Source organism: Colobus angolensis, unplaced genomic scaffold (genome assembly GCF_000951035.1).
Source record: "Colobus angolensis palliatus isolate OR3802 unplaced genomic scaffold, Cang.pa_1.0 Scaffold207, whole genome shotgun sequence".
NCBI classification, from domain to species: Eukaryota; Metazoa; Chordata; class Mammalia; order Primates; family Cercopithecidae; genus Colobus; species Colobus angolensis.
Window position 1 is genome coordinate 2,574,656 of NW_012115233.1, and position 15,271 is coordinate 2,589,926.

Below are 15,271 nucleotides of genomic sequence, written 5' to 3' on the forward strand. Positions count from 1 at the left end.
AGAACCCCAGGGATGCTTCTGTTACAGGTGGAGGAGGAAGAAGCCCCCAAAACACCAGGCTCAGAGACAACTACCACCCCACAACCCCAAGGCTTTAGCCACAGTGCTTCCCTCACCATGTGTCAGTCATTCCAGACGGCCACGCACACAACCCTGTAAAAGAACTAGGGTCTATTTCAACCATAATAATAACGCAATTAGAAGCTGAAGATCACAGCACCTCCCTCCCACCCACCCCACTTCCTTGCCTCCCTGAAGGTACGGAGTACACTGGGCAATGCCAGGCCATTCTAGTATCCCAGTGTGAGTGAGTGGTAATCCCTTGACTGCATCCCCCAAAACGTACCCTTCTCATTAACCTCCCATTGCTATTATGAAAAACAGTCCAGGACATTTCAAGGACAGAAAAGGAGTCTCGGAGTTAAATGTCTTCCGTGGGCCTGGCACTGGGATGAACGAAGAGAAAAAAGGGTGGGCAAGAACAGAACCCCTGCCCTCCTGACACCTACTTGGTTAAGTTGTGAGACCCTAGCTCAACTGGGTTGTTTAAGCCTAAATTTCCTCATCTGTACAATGTGGATCATAACAATCCTACGTCAGAAGGGAGGTGATGAGATGACACAAGATAAACAGCAAATACAAGGAACGAAGAGCCCCTGCTCACTGGCTGTCGTCACTGTTATCGCCATTTGCCACTCTACTGCCCTACCCCAGGCATCTTGTAGGAAAAGGCTGCTCAGTGGAGCATCTTCCCACCTTTGTGCCGTCAAGAATCTCTTCCCTTCTCCCGCCACGTACCCTGTATTTTGAATGATGTTGTCAACCTCGCTGCATTAAGTATTCATTGGTTCCCTATTTTATTCACCTAAGACATAAGCATGATTAATATTTAAAAAGTAATGTAAAAAAGTGGTAAAATAGACTTCATCAAAATTTAAAAATTTGTTTGTCATAGGGCACTATCAAAAGAGTAAAAAATCAACTCTCAGAATGGGAGAACATATTTTCAAGTCATATATCTGATAAGGGCTTACTATCTAGAGTATATGAAGAATGCTTAAAAGTCAACAATAGAAAGAAAAGTGACCTCATTTTAAAAATAGGCAAAGGATGTGAAGAGAAAGGAGCGAGACAGATAAATGGCCTATGCACCCATGAAAAGATGCTCAACATGACTAGCCATCAGTGAAATGCAAACCAAAGCCACAATGAGACACCACCTTACATGCACTAGCATTGCTATAATAAAAAAGGCAGACATAACAAGTGTTAGCGAGGATACAGAGAAACCAGAACCCTCACATACTACTACTAGTCAGACTGTAAAATGGTGGAGCCACTGTGGAAAACAATTTTTGCAGGTCCTCGAAAAATACAGGAAGCAATATGACCCAGCAATTCCAACAACTGGAAAAGATCCAAGAAAATTCTATTAGAAATTGGAAATATATCCAAGAAACCTGAAAATACATAAATACAGGTTCACATAAAAACCTGTGTATAACATTTGTGGAAATATCATCCATAAAAGTCAAAAGTAGAAACAACACAAATGTCCCACAAATAGAAAAGTTGATAGATAAAATATAGTCTATTCATGCAATGGAATATTATTTAGCCACAGAAAGGAATGAAGTGTGGATACACACTACGGGTAAAACATGAAAACATGCTAAGTGAAAGAAGCCAGACACAAAAGGCTACATACTGCACGTTTCCATTGATACAAACTGTCCGGAATAGGCAAATCTATAGAGACGGAAAGTAGATGCGTGGTTTCCACGGTGTGGGAAAAGGAGAATGGATGGAAGTTACTATTTCATGTGGGTGAGGTTTCTCCTTGGGGTGATGAAGATGTTGTGGAATTCAACAGTGGTGATGCTGGCACAACCTTGTGAAAATACTAAAAATCACTGAATCGTACATTTTAAAAGGCTGAAATTTATGGTATGTGAAACAGATCTGTCTCAACTATATATATAATATGTAGCAACATATATTATATGTATTATAAACTGAGTGGGATACGTTAACTGAGTGAATGATGCCTGCAGCAAACAAATATGACATGCTGATGACAACAAAGTTTAGCTGCAAAAGCCCAAGATGTGACATTTGGGTTCTGAGTCTGCCCCTTGGCTAAGTCTGTGTCCACCATCAGTTCAGTGAGTCCCTCTCTCCATAGTCTTCATCTATAAGATGAGATGGTATTAATACATGGTCATAAAGATCAAATGGGATAATGTAAGGAAAATGATCAGCAAATTGTGCCCTGCAGTCTAATTTTTATGCATGCTGGTTACCGTCCTCACCATCCTGATGGAAGGAAGCAGAAAGCCAATGTCCCATTCTGAGTAGAAGGAGCCACAGCCCAGCCTGCCCTTCCCTCTGGCTGCCACCCCTTACCTCAGGTGTCAGGGCATTGTTATCCGAGGTCTGACTGGACAGCAGGATGTGCGTGAACCCTTCTTCCTTCCGCACGACGATGTCTCGAAACCGACAGTTGCTTTCATTCTGGCGGACACTGTACCTGAGCCTCTTGTCAAAGACGTAGTCTTTCTCCGCTTCCAGCTTCCTCTTCACTGGACTATGCAGGTTCAATCCCCCGTTGGTCAGAGCAGAGCCTTCCAAAACCAGATAAACAATGTAAGAAACTGAAATGGGCCACAATCCTCGAAGGACGTGATCAGAGGATGTTTGGATTTCCAATGGAAAGGCTTGAATGTGGCTGGGACACACCACCTCCCCCTCTGTGCCACCCTCTGTTCTAGGAAGAGGGAAGATGAAGAGACAGGCTGAATTCCTGCATCTCCAAATTCAGAAGAGGACCTAGAGGGCTCTTTGTGAAGGCCCTGTGCGGTCCTCTATTCTCTTCTCCCATACATCAGCTTCTGCTCAGATTCCTTGGCCACAGGGAATCCACTGACCACCATGAGAGGCAGCCCTCTCCACTGGTGGATGCCTATGAATGACAGGAAATTATCAATAAGAGCAAGACCAGCAGCTAACCTTTATCCAACCTGTATTATGTGCCAAGCACCATCCTCAAACACATCACGGGCATGGTCTTATTTAATATGAGAATCAGAGATGGGGCTCTGGGAGCCCCCAGTACTTCCTTGGGGGCTGCCTTGAGATGAGATGGATGAGTACCAAGCAGGCAGTGTCCTTAGGTCTCTCTCCTCCTCTCGCAAATCAATTACAACGGTTTTGCATTTTTCTCTTTCACATATTAACATTCACAAATGGCCTGAAAGCGCCCTGCTGAAAAGGTTTGAAAACTAAAAACAGAATGATCCAGATGTATAATGGTTCCCAGTCTTCGGCCTCACACAGGATACATCAGGAGCTCTGGGGTGTTCTAAAGAAAGCAAGGCCAACCCAACACCTCCAAACCTCCATTGGAAGCAGGTACAGGAAGAGGCTTAAATGTGTATTTTGAAAAATTTCCCAAATACCTCCATCCAAAAAGAGAGAGAGAGAGACAGAGACAGAGAGAGAGAGAAGGAAGATACAAATTACCAATATCAGAAATGAAAGAGGGGGCATCACTATTGATGTTATACATCATGCTACTATAAAGACACACACACGTCTGTTTACTGTGGCACTATTCACAGAAGAAAAGACTTGGAACCAACCCAAATGTCCATCAATGATAGACTGGATTAAGAAAATGTGGCACATATACACCATGGAATACTATGCAGCCATAAAAAATATGAGTTCATGTCCTTTGTAGTGACATGGATGAAGCTGGAAACCATCATTTTGAGCAAACTATTGCAAGGACAGAAAATCAAACACCGCATGTTCTCACTCATAGGTGGGAACTGAACAATGAGATCACTTGGACACAGGGCAGGGAACATCACACACTGGGGCCTGTCGTGGGGTTGGGGGAAGGGGGAGGGATAGCATTAGGAGAACTACCTAATGTAAATGACAAGTTAATGGGTGTAGCAAACCAAAATGGCACATGTATACATACGTAAAAAACCTGCACGTTGTGCACATGTACCCTAGGACTTAAAGTATAATAAAAATAATAAACAAGTAAATAAAAATAAAAGGATAATAAAGGAATACTAAGAAAAACTGCTCTGCCCATGTATTTGATAACTTAGATGAAATTTCTTTAAAGACACAAACTTCCAAAATATACACAAGGAGAAATACATCATCTCATCTGAATAGGCCTGTAAAAAAAGAAATTGAAGGAATTTCTACTACAGAAATTGAATCAATAATTAATAATCTAACAAAGACAGCATCAAGCACAAAGAATTATACCAAACATTTCTGGAGGAAATAATACCAATTCTCCACAAGCTGTTCCAGAAAACAGGTTCAGAGAAACACTTCCTAATTAATTCATTCCATGAAGCTTGCGTTGCCCTAATACCAAAGCCAGATAAAGACATTACAAGAACACAAAATAGTAGACTGATATCTCTCATGAACATAGATGGAAAAATAATCTTCAGCAAAGTATTAGCACATCAATGTATAAAGAGAGGTATATGCCACAATCAGGTATAAGAAGCTGGTTCAATATTTGGAAATCAATCAATGTGATCCACCATATCAACAGGCTAAAAGAAGAAAAACCGTATCTCACAAAATCCAACAGAAAGGGACTTCCTCGTCCAATTGTCTCTGTTAGCAGATGACATGATTGTATACTTAGAAAACCCTATCATCTCAGTCCCAAATCTCCTTAAGCTGATAAACAACTTCAGCAAAGTCTCAGGATACAAAATCAATGTGCAAAAATCACAAGCATTCCTATCCACCAATAATAGAGAGCCAAATAATGAGTGAACTCCCATTCACAATTAGTATGAAGAGAATAAAATACCTAGGAATACAACTTAAAAGGGATGTGAAGGACCTCTTCAAGGAGAACCACACACCACTGCTCAAGGAAGTAAGAGAGGACACAAACAAATGGAAAAACATTCTATGCTCATGGATAGGAAGAATCTATATTGTGAAAATGGCCATACTGCCCAAAGTAATTTAAAGATTCCATGCTATCCTTATCAAGCTACCACTGACTTTCTTTACAGAATTAGAAAAAACTACTTTAAATTTCATATGGAGCCACAAAGAAGCCTGTATAGCCAAGACAACCCGAAGCAAAAAGAACAAAGCTGGAGGCATCATGCTACCTGACTTCAAACTATACTACAAAGCTACAGTAACCAAAACAGCATGGTACTGGTACCAAAACAGACTTATAGACCAATACAACAGAACAGGGGCCTCAGAAATAACACCACACATCTACAACCATCTGATCTTTGACAAATCTGACAAAAACAAGCAATGGGGAAAGGTTTCCCTATTTAATAAATGGTGTTGGAAAAACTGGCTACCCATATGCTGAAAACTGAAACTGGACCTCTTCTTTATGCCTTATACAAAAATTAACTCAAGATGGATTAGACTTAAACGTAAGACCTAAAGCCATAAAAGCCCTAGAAGAAAACCGAGGCAATACCATTCAGAACATAGGCATGGGCAAAGACTTCATGATTAAAACACTAAAAGCAATCGTAAGAAAAGCCAGAATTCACAAATGGGATCTAATTAAACTAAAGAGTGTTTGTACAGCAAAAGAAACTATCATCAGAGTGAACAGGCAACCTACAGAATGGGAGAAAATTTTTGCAATCTATTCATCTGACAAAGGGCTAATATCCAGAATCTACAAGGAACTTAAACAAATTTACAAGAAAAAAAAAAATCCAAAGAGTAGGCAAAGGATATGAACAGACATTTCTCAAAAGGAGAAATTTATGCAGCCAACAAATATATGAAAAAAAGCTCATCATCACTGGTCATTACAGAAAAGCAAATCAAAACCACAATGAGATACCATCTCATGCCAGTTAGAATGGTGATCATTAGTAAGGCAGGGCTGGAGAGGATGTGGGGAAATAGGAAGCTTTTACACTTTTGGTGGGAGTGTAAATTACTTCAACAATTGTGGAAGACAGTGTGGTGATTCCTCAAGGATCTAGAATCAGAAATACCATTTGACCTAGCAATCCCATTACTGGGTATATACCCAAAGGATTACAAATCATTCTACTATAAAGACATATGCACGCACACGTATGTTTACTGCAGCATTGTTCACAACAGCAAAAACTTGGAACCAACCCAATGCCCATCAATGATAGACTGGGTTAAGAAAATGTGGCACATATACACCATGGAATACTACGCAGTCATAAAAAAGGATGAGTTCACGTCCTTTGCAGAGACATGGATGAACCTGGAAATCATCAATCTCAGCAAATTAAAACATGAACAGAAAAACCAAACACTGCATATTGTCACTCATAAGAGGGAGGTGAACAGTGAGAACACATGGACACAGGGAGAGGAACATCACACACCGGGGCCTGTCTGGGGGCAGAGGGCTAGGGGAAGAATAGCATTAGAAGAAATACCTAATGTCGATGACGGGTTGATGGGTGCAGCAAACCACCATGGCATGGGTATACTTACGTAACAAACCTGCACATTCTGCACATGTATCCCAGAACTTAAAGTATATTAAAAAAATCCTTTAGTTACTAAAAAGCACAAACTTAAAAAAAAAAAAAGAAAAGAAAAGAAAAAGAAACAGACTTCTTCAATTTGGCAAAGAACATCTACAAAATACCTACAGATAATGTCATACTTAGTGGTGAAAACCTGGATGCTTTGCCCTTAAGATCTGAAATAAGAAAAAGATGTTCTCTCTCTTCTTCAATATCATACTGAGAGTCCTAGCTATTGCAGAAAAGAATTTTAAGGGAAATACAAGTGTATACAGTTTGGGAAGAAAGAAAGAAAACGATTTTTGTCCACAGATGACAAGACTGTCTACATAGAAACTACGAAAGAACTGGATTAAGGAAAAAAGACAAAAAGAAAAACAATTACTCCTGAACTAATAAGCAAATACAGTAAGGTCACAGAATACAAAGTTAACAGACAAAAGACAGTTACTTTTTCATATACCAGCAATGAGCAACTGGAACTTGATGTTTTTTAAAAAGTATATTGAGTTTTAGTATTTAGTAAAATAGAGAGATTATACTTAACAATAATTTATTGTATATTTCAAAGTAGCTAGAGGAACTGGAATGTTCCCAAAACAAAGACAAGACAAATGTTTGAAGTGATGGATATCTCAATTACCCTGATTTGATCATTACACATCGTATGCAGGTATCTAAGTATCACATGTATTCCGAAAACATGCAAAACTATTATATGTAAATTTTAAAACTTTAAAAAATATTGTTTATGACAGCATCCAAAACATGAAATACTTAGATATAAATCTAATAAAATATGTACAGAATCCATAAGTGAAAAATTGTAAAACTGTGATGAAACAAAAAAAATCTAAGTAAATGGAGAAATAGTCTGTGTTCATGAATTGAAAGACTCAATTTTTTTTTTTTTTCTTGAGACAAGGTCTCACTCTGTCACCCAGGCTGGAGTGCAGTGGTGCTACCAGAGTTCACTGCAGCCTCAACCTCCCAGGCTCAAACTATATTCCCTCCTCAGCCTCCCAAGTAGCTGGGACTACAGGCATGTGGTAACACACCTGGCTATTTTATTATTTTTCACAGAGACAGGGTCTCACTATGTTGCCTAGGCTGGTCTCAAATTCCCAATCCCAAGAAATCCTCCCGCCTCAGGCTCCCAAAGTGCTGGGATCACAGGTGTGTGCTACCACACTTGGCCAAGACTCAATATTTTTAATATGTCAGTTCTTCCCAACTTGATCTATAGACTCAATGTAACCCCAATTCAAATCCCAGCAAGCTATTTTGTAGATACTGGCAAACTGATTCTAAACTTTATTTGGGAAGGCAAAAGACCTAGGTAATACTGATGAGGAAGAATCCAGCTGGAGGACTCACACTACCCAATTCCAAAACTTACTACAAAGCTAAAGTAATCAAGACAGCGTGGTGTTGGTGAAAGAATAGATACATGCATCAGTGGTATATAACAGATGACCCAGAAATAGATGCACAGCAATATACTGAGGTGATCTTTGGCAAAGAAATAAAGACAATTCAATGGAGAGAGGATAGTCTTTCTCAACAAATAGTACTGGAACAAATGGGTATCCATTTGAAAAAAGGAAAAAAAGAACCTAGACACAAACCTTGTACTTTAAAAAAATAATAATAATAATTCAATATGAATCATAGACCTAAATGTAAAATGCAAAATTATAAAGCTCCTAGAGGATAATATAGGAGAAACCCTAGGGAACTTGGGTTTGGAATGAGTTTTTAGATATGACACTAAAAACATGATCCATGAAATAAAAAATTGTTAAATTGGACATTACAAAGAACATAGTTTAAACAAAATAATTTCAATAATTTTAAAATGGGCAAAAGATCTGAAGAGACACCTCAACAAAGAAGTTACACAGATGACAAATAAGCATTATGAAATGATATTCACCATCATTTTTCATTAGGGAACTAGAGCAAGGAAATTAGAGCCAGAAGTTACCACTACACACACATTAGATTAGCTAACATCCAAAAACCCGACACCACCAATAGCTGGAGAGGATGCTGAGTGACAGGAATGCTCATTCACTGCTGGTGGGCATATAAAATGGCACAGCTACTTTGTAAGACAGTTTTGTTTTTTCTTAAAAAGCTAAACATAGTCTTACCATATCAACCAGCAACCACCATTCCTAGGTATTCACCCTAATGATTTGAAATCTTTGAGTCACAAAACAAAAGCAAAACACAAAAAACTGCAGCCTTATTCAAAGCACCGAAAGCTGGAAGCAAACATTATGTCTTTTAATAAGTGAAGGGATAAATAAACTGTGGTACATCCATAATATGGAATATTATTCAGCAATAAAAAATGAGTTATGAGGGAATGGAGCTAGATGGCAGAATACAAGGCTCCATGGATCGTTCCCTCTCCTCTGCAAGGACATCAAGTTAACAACTATCTACACAACAAAAACGACCTTCATAAGAACAAAAAATCAGGTGAGCACTCACAGACAGTACCTGGTTTTGACTTTGTATTGCTGAAAGAAGCACCGAAGAGGTAAGAAAAGCAGTCTTGAATCACAAATGCCACCGCTCTCCCTTTCTCTTGCAGCAGTAGTATGTTATGGAAAGCACGTTTGTGCACTGTGGAAAGGGAGAGTATAGCAATTGTGAGGCATTGAACTCACTGTTGTCCTGTTACAGCAGAAAGCAAAACCATACCAAACTCAGCTGATGTCTACCCCCGGAGGGAGCACTTAGACCAGTCCTAGCCAGAGGAGAATCACTGATATCAGTGGTCAGAACTTGAGTTCCTGCAAGCCTTGCCACCATGGGACAAAGTGCTCTGGGGCTCTAAATAAACTTGAAAGGCAGTCTAGGCCACAAGGGCTAGAACTCCAAGGCCAATCCTAGTCCTGAACTGGGCCCAGAGCCAGGAGACTAAGGGGGCACACAACTCACTGAGATACCAGCTGGGGTGGCTAAGGGACTGCCGGTATCACTGGTCTCCTAACACCAGACTGCACACTTCAAGTCTCCAAAAGAGATCCCTCCTTTCCACTTGAGGAGAGGAGAGAGAGGAGTGGGGAGGACTTTGTCTTGCATTTTGGTTAACAGCTCAGTCACAGCAGGATAGGGCACTGGTCAGAGTCATGAGGCCCTCTTTCTAGGCCTAGTTCCCAGGTATTTCTGAACACAGTCTGGGCCAGAGGGAACCTGCTGCCTTCAAGGGAAGGGACCCCATCTTGGAAGGATGCATCACCTGCTAACTGCAGAGCCCTGAATAACCAGCAGCAATATACAGGTACCACGTAGAGGGCCTTGGGTAAGACTCTGAGACTTAGTGGCTTCAGGTGAGACTCAGCACATTCCCATCTGTGGCAGCTATGGGGAGACATAAATACCTAACTCTTCAATTCCCAGACACAAACATCTACAAGAATCAAGACCATCCAGGAAAACACAACCTCACCAAATGAACTAAATAAGGCACCAGGGACTGATCCTGGAGCAAAGGAGATATGTGACCGTTGAGGCAGAGAATTCAAAGTAGCTGTTTTGAGGTAACTCAAAGAAATTCACAATAACACAGAGAAGCAATTCAGACTTCTATCAGATAAATTTAACAAAGAGATTGAAATAATTAAAAAGAATCAGGCAGAAATTGTGTAGCTAAAAAATGTAACTGGCATACTGAAAAATGCATCAGACTCTGAATAGCAGAATTGAACAAGCGTAAGAAAGAATTAGTGAGCTTGAAGACAGGCTATTTGAAAGTATAAAGTCAGAGGAGACAAAAGAAAAACGAATAAAAAACAGTGAAGCATGCCTACAGGATCTAGAAAATGGCCTCAAAAGGGCAAATCTAAAGAGTTACTGGCCTTAAAGAGGAGGTAGGGAAAAAGATGGGGGTGGAAAGTTTATTCAAAAGGGTAATAACAGAGAACTTCCCAAGCCTAGAGAAAGATATCAATATTCAAGTACAAGACCAAGCAGATTTAACCCAAATAAGGCTATCTCAAGGCATTTAATAATCAAACTCCAAAAGCTCGAGGATAAAGAAAAGATTCTAAAAGCAGCAAGAAAAAAAAGAAACAAATAACATACAATGGAGCTTTAATACATCTGGCAGCAAACTTTTCAGTGGAAACTTTATAGACCAGGAGACAGTGGCATGACATATTTAAAGTGCTAAAAGAAAACAACAAACAAACAAACAAAAACCTTTTACCCTAGGATAGTATACCTGGTAAAAATATCCTTCAAACATGAAGAGGGAATAAAGACTTTCCCAGACAAACAAAAGCTGAGAAATTTTATCAACACCAGACCTCTCCTACAAGAAATGCCTAAAGGAAGCACTTCAATCAGAAAGAAAAGGATGTTAATGAGCAATAAGAAATCATCTGAAGGTATGAAACCCACTGGCAATAGTAAGTTCACAGAAAAAACACAATACTGTAACACTGTAACTGTGGGATGTAAACTACTCTTATCAAATAGAAAGACTAAACAATGAACCAGTCAAAAATAATAACTACGACAACTTTTCAAGACATAGTACAATAAGATATAAATAGAAATGCAAGTTAAAAAGCAGGGGGATGAAGTTAAGGTATAAAATATTTATTAGTGGCTGGGTGCAGTGGCTCATGCCTATAATCCCAGCACTTTGGGAGGCCGAGGCGGGTGGATCACTTGAGGTCAGGAGTTCGTGACCAGACTGGCCAACATGGTGAAACCCGGTCTCCACTAAAAACGCCAAAATTAGCTGGGTGTGGTGGCATGCCCCTGTAATCCCAGCTACTTGGGAGGCTGAGGTGGGAAAATGGCTTGAACCAGGAGGCGGAAGTTGCAGTGAGCCAAGATCTCACCACTGCATTCTAGCCTGGGCAACACAGTGAGACCTCATCTAAAAAAAAATTATATATTTATTAGTTTCTTATTGTTTGCTTGTTTCTTTATGCAAATAGTGTTGTTATAAGCTTAAAATGATGAGATATAAGGTATTATTTGCAAACCTCATTGTATTAGTTCATTTTCAAGCTGCTGATAAAGGCATTGGGTAGACTGGGAAGAAAAAGAGGTTTAATTTGACTTACAGTTCCACATGGCTGGGGAAGCCTCAGAATCATGGCAGGAGGTGAAAGGCACTTCTTACACGGCAGTGGCAAGAGAAAATGGGGAAGATGCAAAAGTGGAAACTCCTGATAAAATCATCAGATCTCACGAGACTTATTCACTACCATGAGAACAGTATGGGGGAACCACCCCCATGATTCAATTATCTCCCACCAGGTTCCTCCCACAATTATGGGAATTATGGGAGTACAATTCAAGACGAGATTTAAGTCAGGACACAGAGCCAAACCAAATTATTCCACCCCTGGCCCCTCCAAATCTCATGTCCTCATATTTTAAAACCAATCATGCCTTCCGAAGAGTCCCCCAAAGTCTTAACTCATTTCAGCATTAACCCAAAAGTCCACAGTGCAAAATCTCATCTGAGACAAGGCAAGTCCCTTCTGCCTATGAGCCTGTAAAATCAAAAGCAAGCTAGTTACTTCCTAGATACAATGGGGGTACAGGCACTGGGTAAACACAGCTATTCCAAATGGGAGAAATTGGTCAAGACAAAAGGTTTACAGGGCTCATACAAGCCCAAAATCCAGCGGGGCAGTCAAATTTTAAAGCTTTAAAATGATCTCCTTTGACCTCAGGTCTCACATCCAGGTCACGCTGATTCAAAAGGTGGGTTCCCATGGTCTTGGGCAGCTCCATCCCTGTGGCTTTGCAGGGTTCAGCCTCCCTCCTGACTACTTTCTGGGTTGGCATTGAGTGTCTGCGACTTTTCCAGGTGCCCAGCACAAGCTGTAAGTGGATCTACCATTCTGGGGTCTGGAGGACCATGGCCCTTTTCTCACAGCTCCATTAGGCGGTGCCCCTGCAGGGACTCTGTGTGGGGTCTCTGAGCCCATATTTCCCTTCCACACACCCTAGCAGAGGTTCTCCATGAGAGCCCTGCCTCTGCAGCAAACTTCTGTGTGGGCATCCACGCATTTCCATACATCTTCTGAAATCTAGGTGGAGGTCCCCAAATTCCAGTTCTTGACTTCTGTGCACTTACAGGCTCAACACTACATGGAAGCTGCCAAGGCTTAGGGCTTGCACCCTCTGAAGCCATGGCCCAAGCTGTATGTTGTCCCCTTTCAGCCATGGCTGGAGCAGCTGGGACACAGGGCACCAAGTCAGTCCCAAGGCTGCACACAGCAATAAGACCCTGAGCCCAGCCCACACAACTATTTTCCCCTAGGCCTCCAGGCCTGTGATGGGAGGGGCTGCTGTGAAGACCCCTGCATACCCTGGAGACATCTTCCCCGTTGTCTTGGGGATTAACATTCAGCTCCTCATTACTTATGCAAATTTCTGCACTTGGCTTGACTTTCTCCTAAAAAAAAAAAATGGGTTTTCTTGTCTATCACATTGTCAGGTCACAAATTTTCCAAAGTTTCATCTTCAGTTTCCCTTTTAAAACTGAATGCTTTTAGCAGCACCCACATCACCTCTAGAATGCTTTGCTGCTTAGAAATTTCTTCCACCAGACACCCTAAATCATCTCTCTCGAGTTCAAAGTTCCACAAATCTCGAAGGCAGGGGCAAACTGCCACCAGTCGCTTTGTTAAAACATAACAAATGTCGCCTTTGCTCCAGTTCCCAACAAGTTCCTCATCTCCACCTGAGACTACCTAAGCCTGGACCTTATTGTCCATATCACTATTAGGCTTTTGGTCAAAGACATTCAACAACTCTCCAGGAAGTTCTAAACTTTCCCACATTTTCCTGTCTTCTTCTGGGCCCTCCAAACTGTTCCAACTTCTGCCTGTTACCCAGTTCCGAAATCACTTCCACATTTTCAGGTATCTTTTCGGCAATGTCCCATTCTACTTGTACCAATTTCATGCTGCTGATAAAGACACTGGGTAGACTGGGGAACAAAAGAGGTTTAATTGGACTTAACAGTTCCACATGATTGAGGAGGCCTCAGAATCATGGTGGGAGGTGAAAGGCACGTCTTACGTGGCAGTAGCAAGAGAAAATGAGGAAGATGAAAAGGCAGAAACCCCTGATAAAACCATCAAATCTCATGATACTATTCACTACCATGAGAGCAGTATGGGGGAAACCACCCCCATGATTCAAATGATCTTCCACCAGGTCCCTCCCACAATACATGGGAATTATGGGAGTGCAATTCAAGATGAGATTTGGGTAGGGACACAGAGCCAAACTATATCACTCAAGCCAAAAAATATATAATAAGTACACAAAAAATAACAACAAACTAAATCACATAACCAGACAAAAATCACCTTCACTATAAGGAAGACAGGAACGAAAGAAAGAAGGAAAAGAAGGGCACAAAATACCCAGAAAACAAAAAACAAAATGGCAGGAGTAAGTATTTACTTATCAATAATAATATTGAATGTGAATGTACTAAACTCTTCAATCAAAAGACAGAGTGGCTGAATTAAAAAACAAGACCCAGGCTGGGTGTGGTGGCTCACACCTGTAATCCCAGCACTTTGGGAGGCCAAGGCAGGCGGATCACGAGGTCAGGCGATCAAGACCATCTTGGCCAACATGGTGAAACCCTGTCTCTACTAAAAATACAAAAATTAGCTGGGCACAGTCACGTGTGCCTGTAATTCCAGCTACTTGGGAGGCTGAGGCAGGAAAATTGCTTGAAACAGGGAGTCGGAGGTTGCAGTGAGCTGAGATTGCGCCACGGCACTCCAGCCTGGTGACAGAGCAAGATTCTGTCTCAAAACAAACAAAGAAACAAAACAAAACACCCCCCTCCCACAAAAAAAGACCCAATGATCTGCTGCCTACAAAAAACATACTTCACCTTTAAAGGCAAAAAGACTTAAAAAAAAGGATGGAAACAGATATTCCTTGCCAATGGATATACCAAAAAAGAGCACCAGTAGCTATACTGATGTCAGACAAAATATACTTCATGACAAAAACTATAAGAAAAGATAAACAGGGTCTTATATATTGATAAAGGTGTCAATTCAGCAAGAAGATATAACAATTTTAAATATATATATATATACCCAACACTGGATCACCCAGATATGTAAAGTAAATATTATTAAAGCTAAAGAAACAGACCTCAATACAGTAAGAGCTGAAGACTTGAAGACTCCACTTTCAGTATCAGACAGATCTTCCAGACAAAAAAATCAACAAAGAAATACTGCACTTCATCTGCACTATAGGCCAAATGGCCCTAATATTTATAAAATATTTCATCCAATGGCTGCAGAATTCTCTTCTGCTCCTAAATGAATGAATTAAGAAGGAAACTGAAAAATTTCTTGAAACAAATGATAGTGGAAACAAAACATACCAAAACCTATGGGATACAACTAAAGCAGTACTAGAGGAAATTTTATTGCTTTAAGTACTTACATCAAAAAAGAAGAAAAACTTCCAATAAACAACCTAACAATGCATCTTAAAGAACTAGAAAAGCAAGAGCAAATCAAACCAAAATTAGATGAAAAAAATAAAGATCAGAGCAGAAATTAATAAAATTGAAAAGAAGAAAACAATACAAAAGACGAATGAATCAAAAAGTTGTTTTTTCTATAAGCTAAACAAAATTGACACACATTTAGCAAAACTAAGAAAAAAAGAGAGGCCGGGCG

At 40.4% G+C, this 15,271-nt stretch overlaps 1 protein-coding gene across 1 annotated transcript in view; it reads right to left on the reverse strand.

Moving 5' to 3' along the window:
* The window catches only part of CDYL2 (chromodomain protein, Y-like 2), a 143,250-nt gene that overhangs the window by 26,894 nt on the left and 101,085 nt on the right, over positions 1–15,271 (reverse strand). Inside the window, exon 6 of the mRNA XM_011942205.1 lies at positions 2,407–2,624. Coding sequence (XP_011797595.1) covers positions 2,407–2,624 — 218 coding nt within the window. The remainder of the gene's footprint in view (positions 1–2,406; positions 2,625–15,271) is intronic.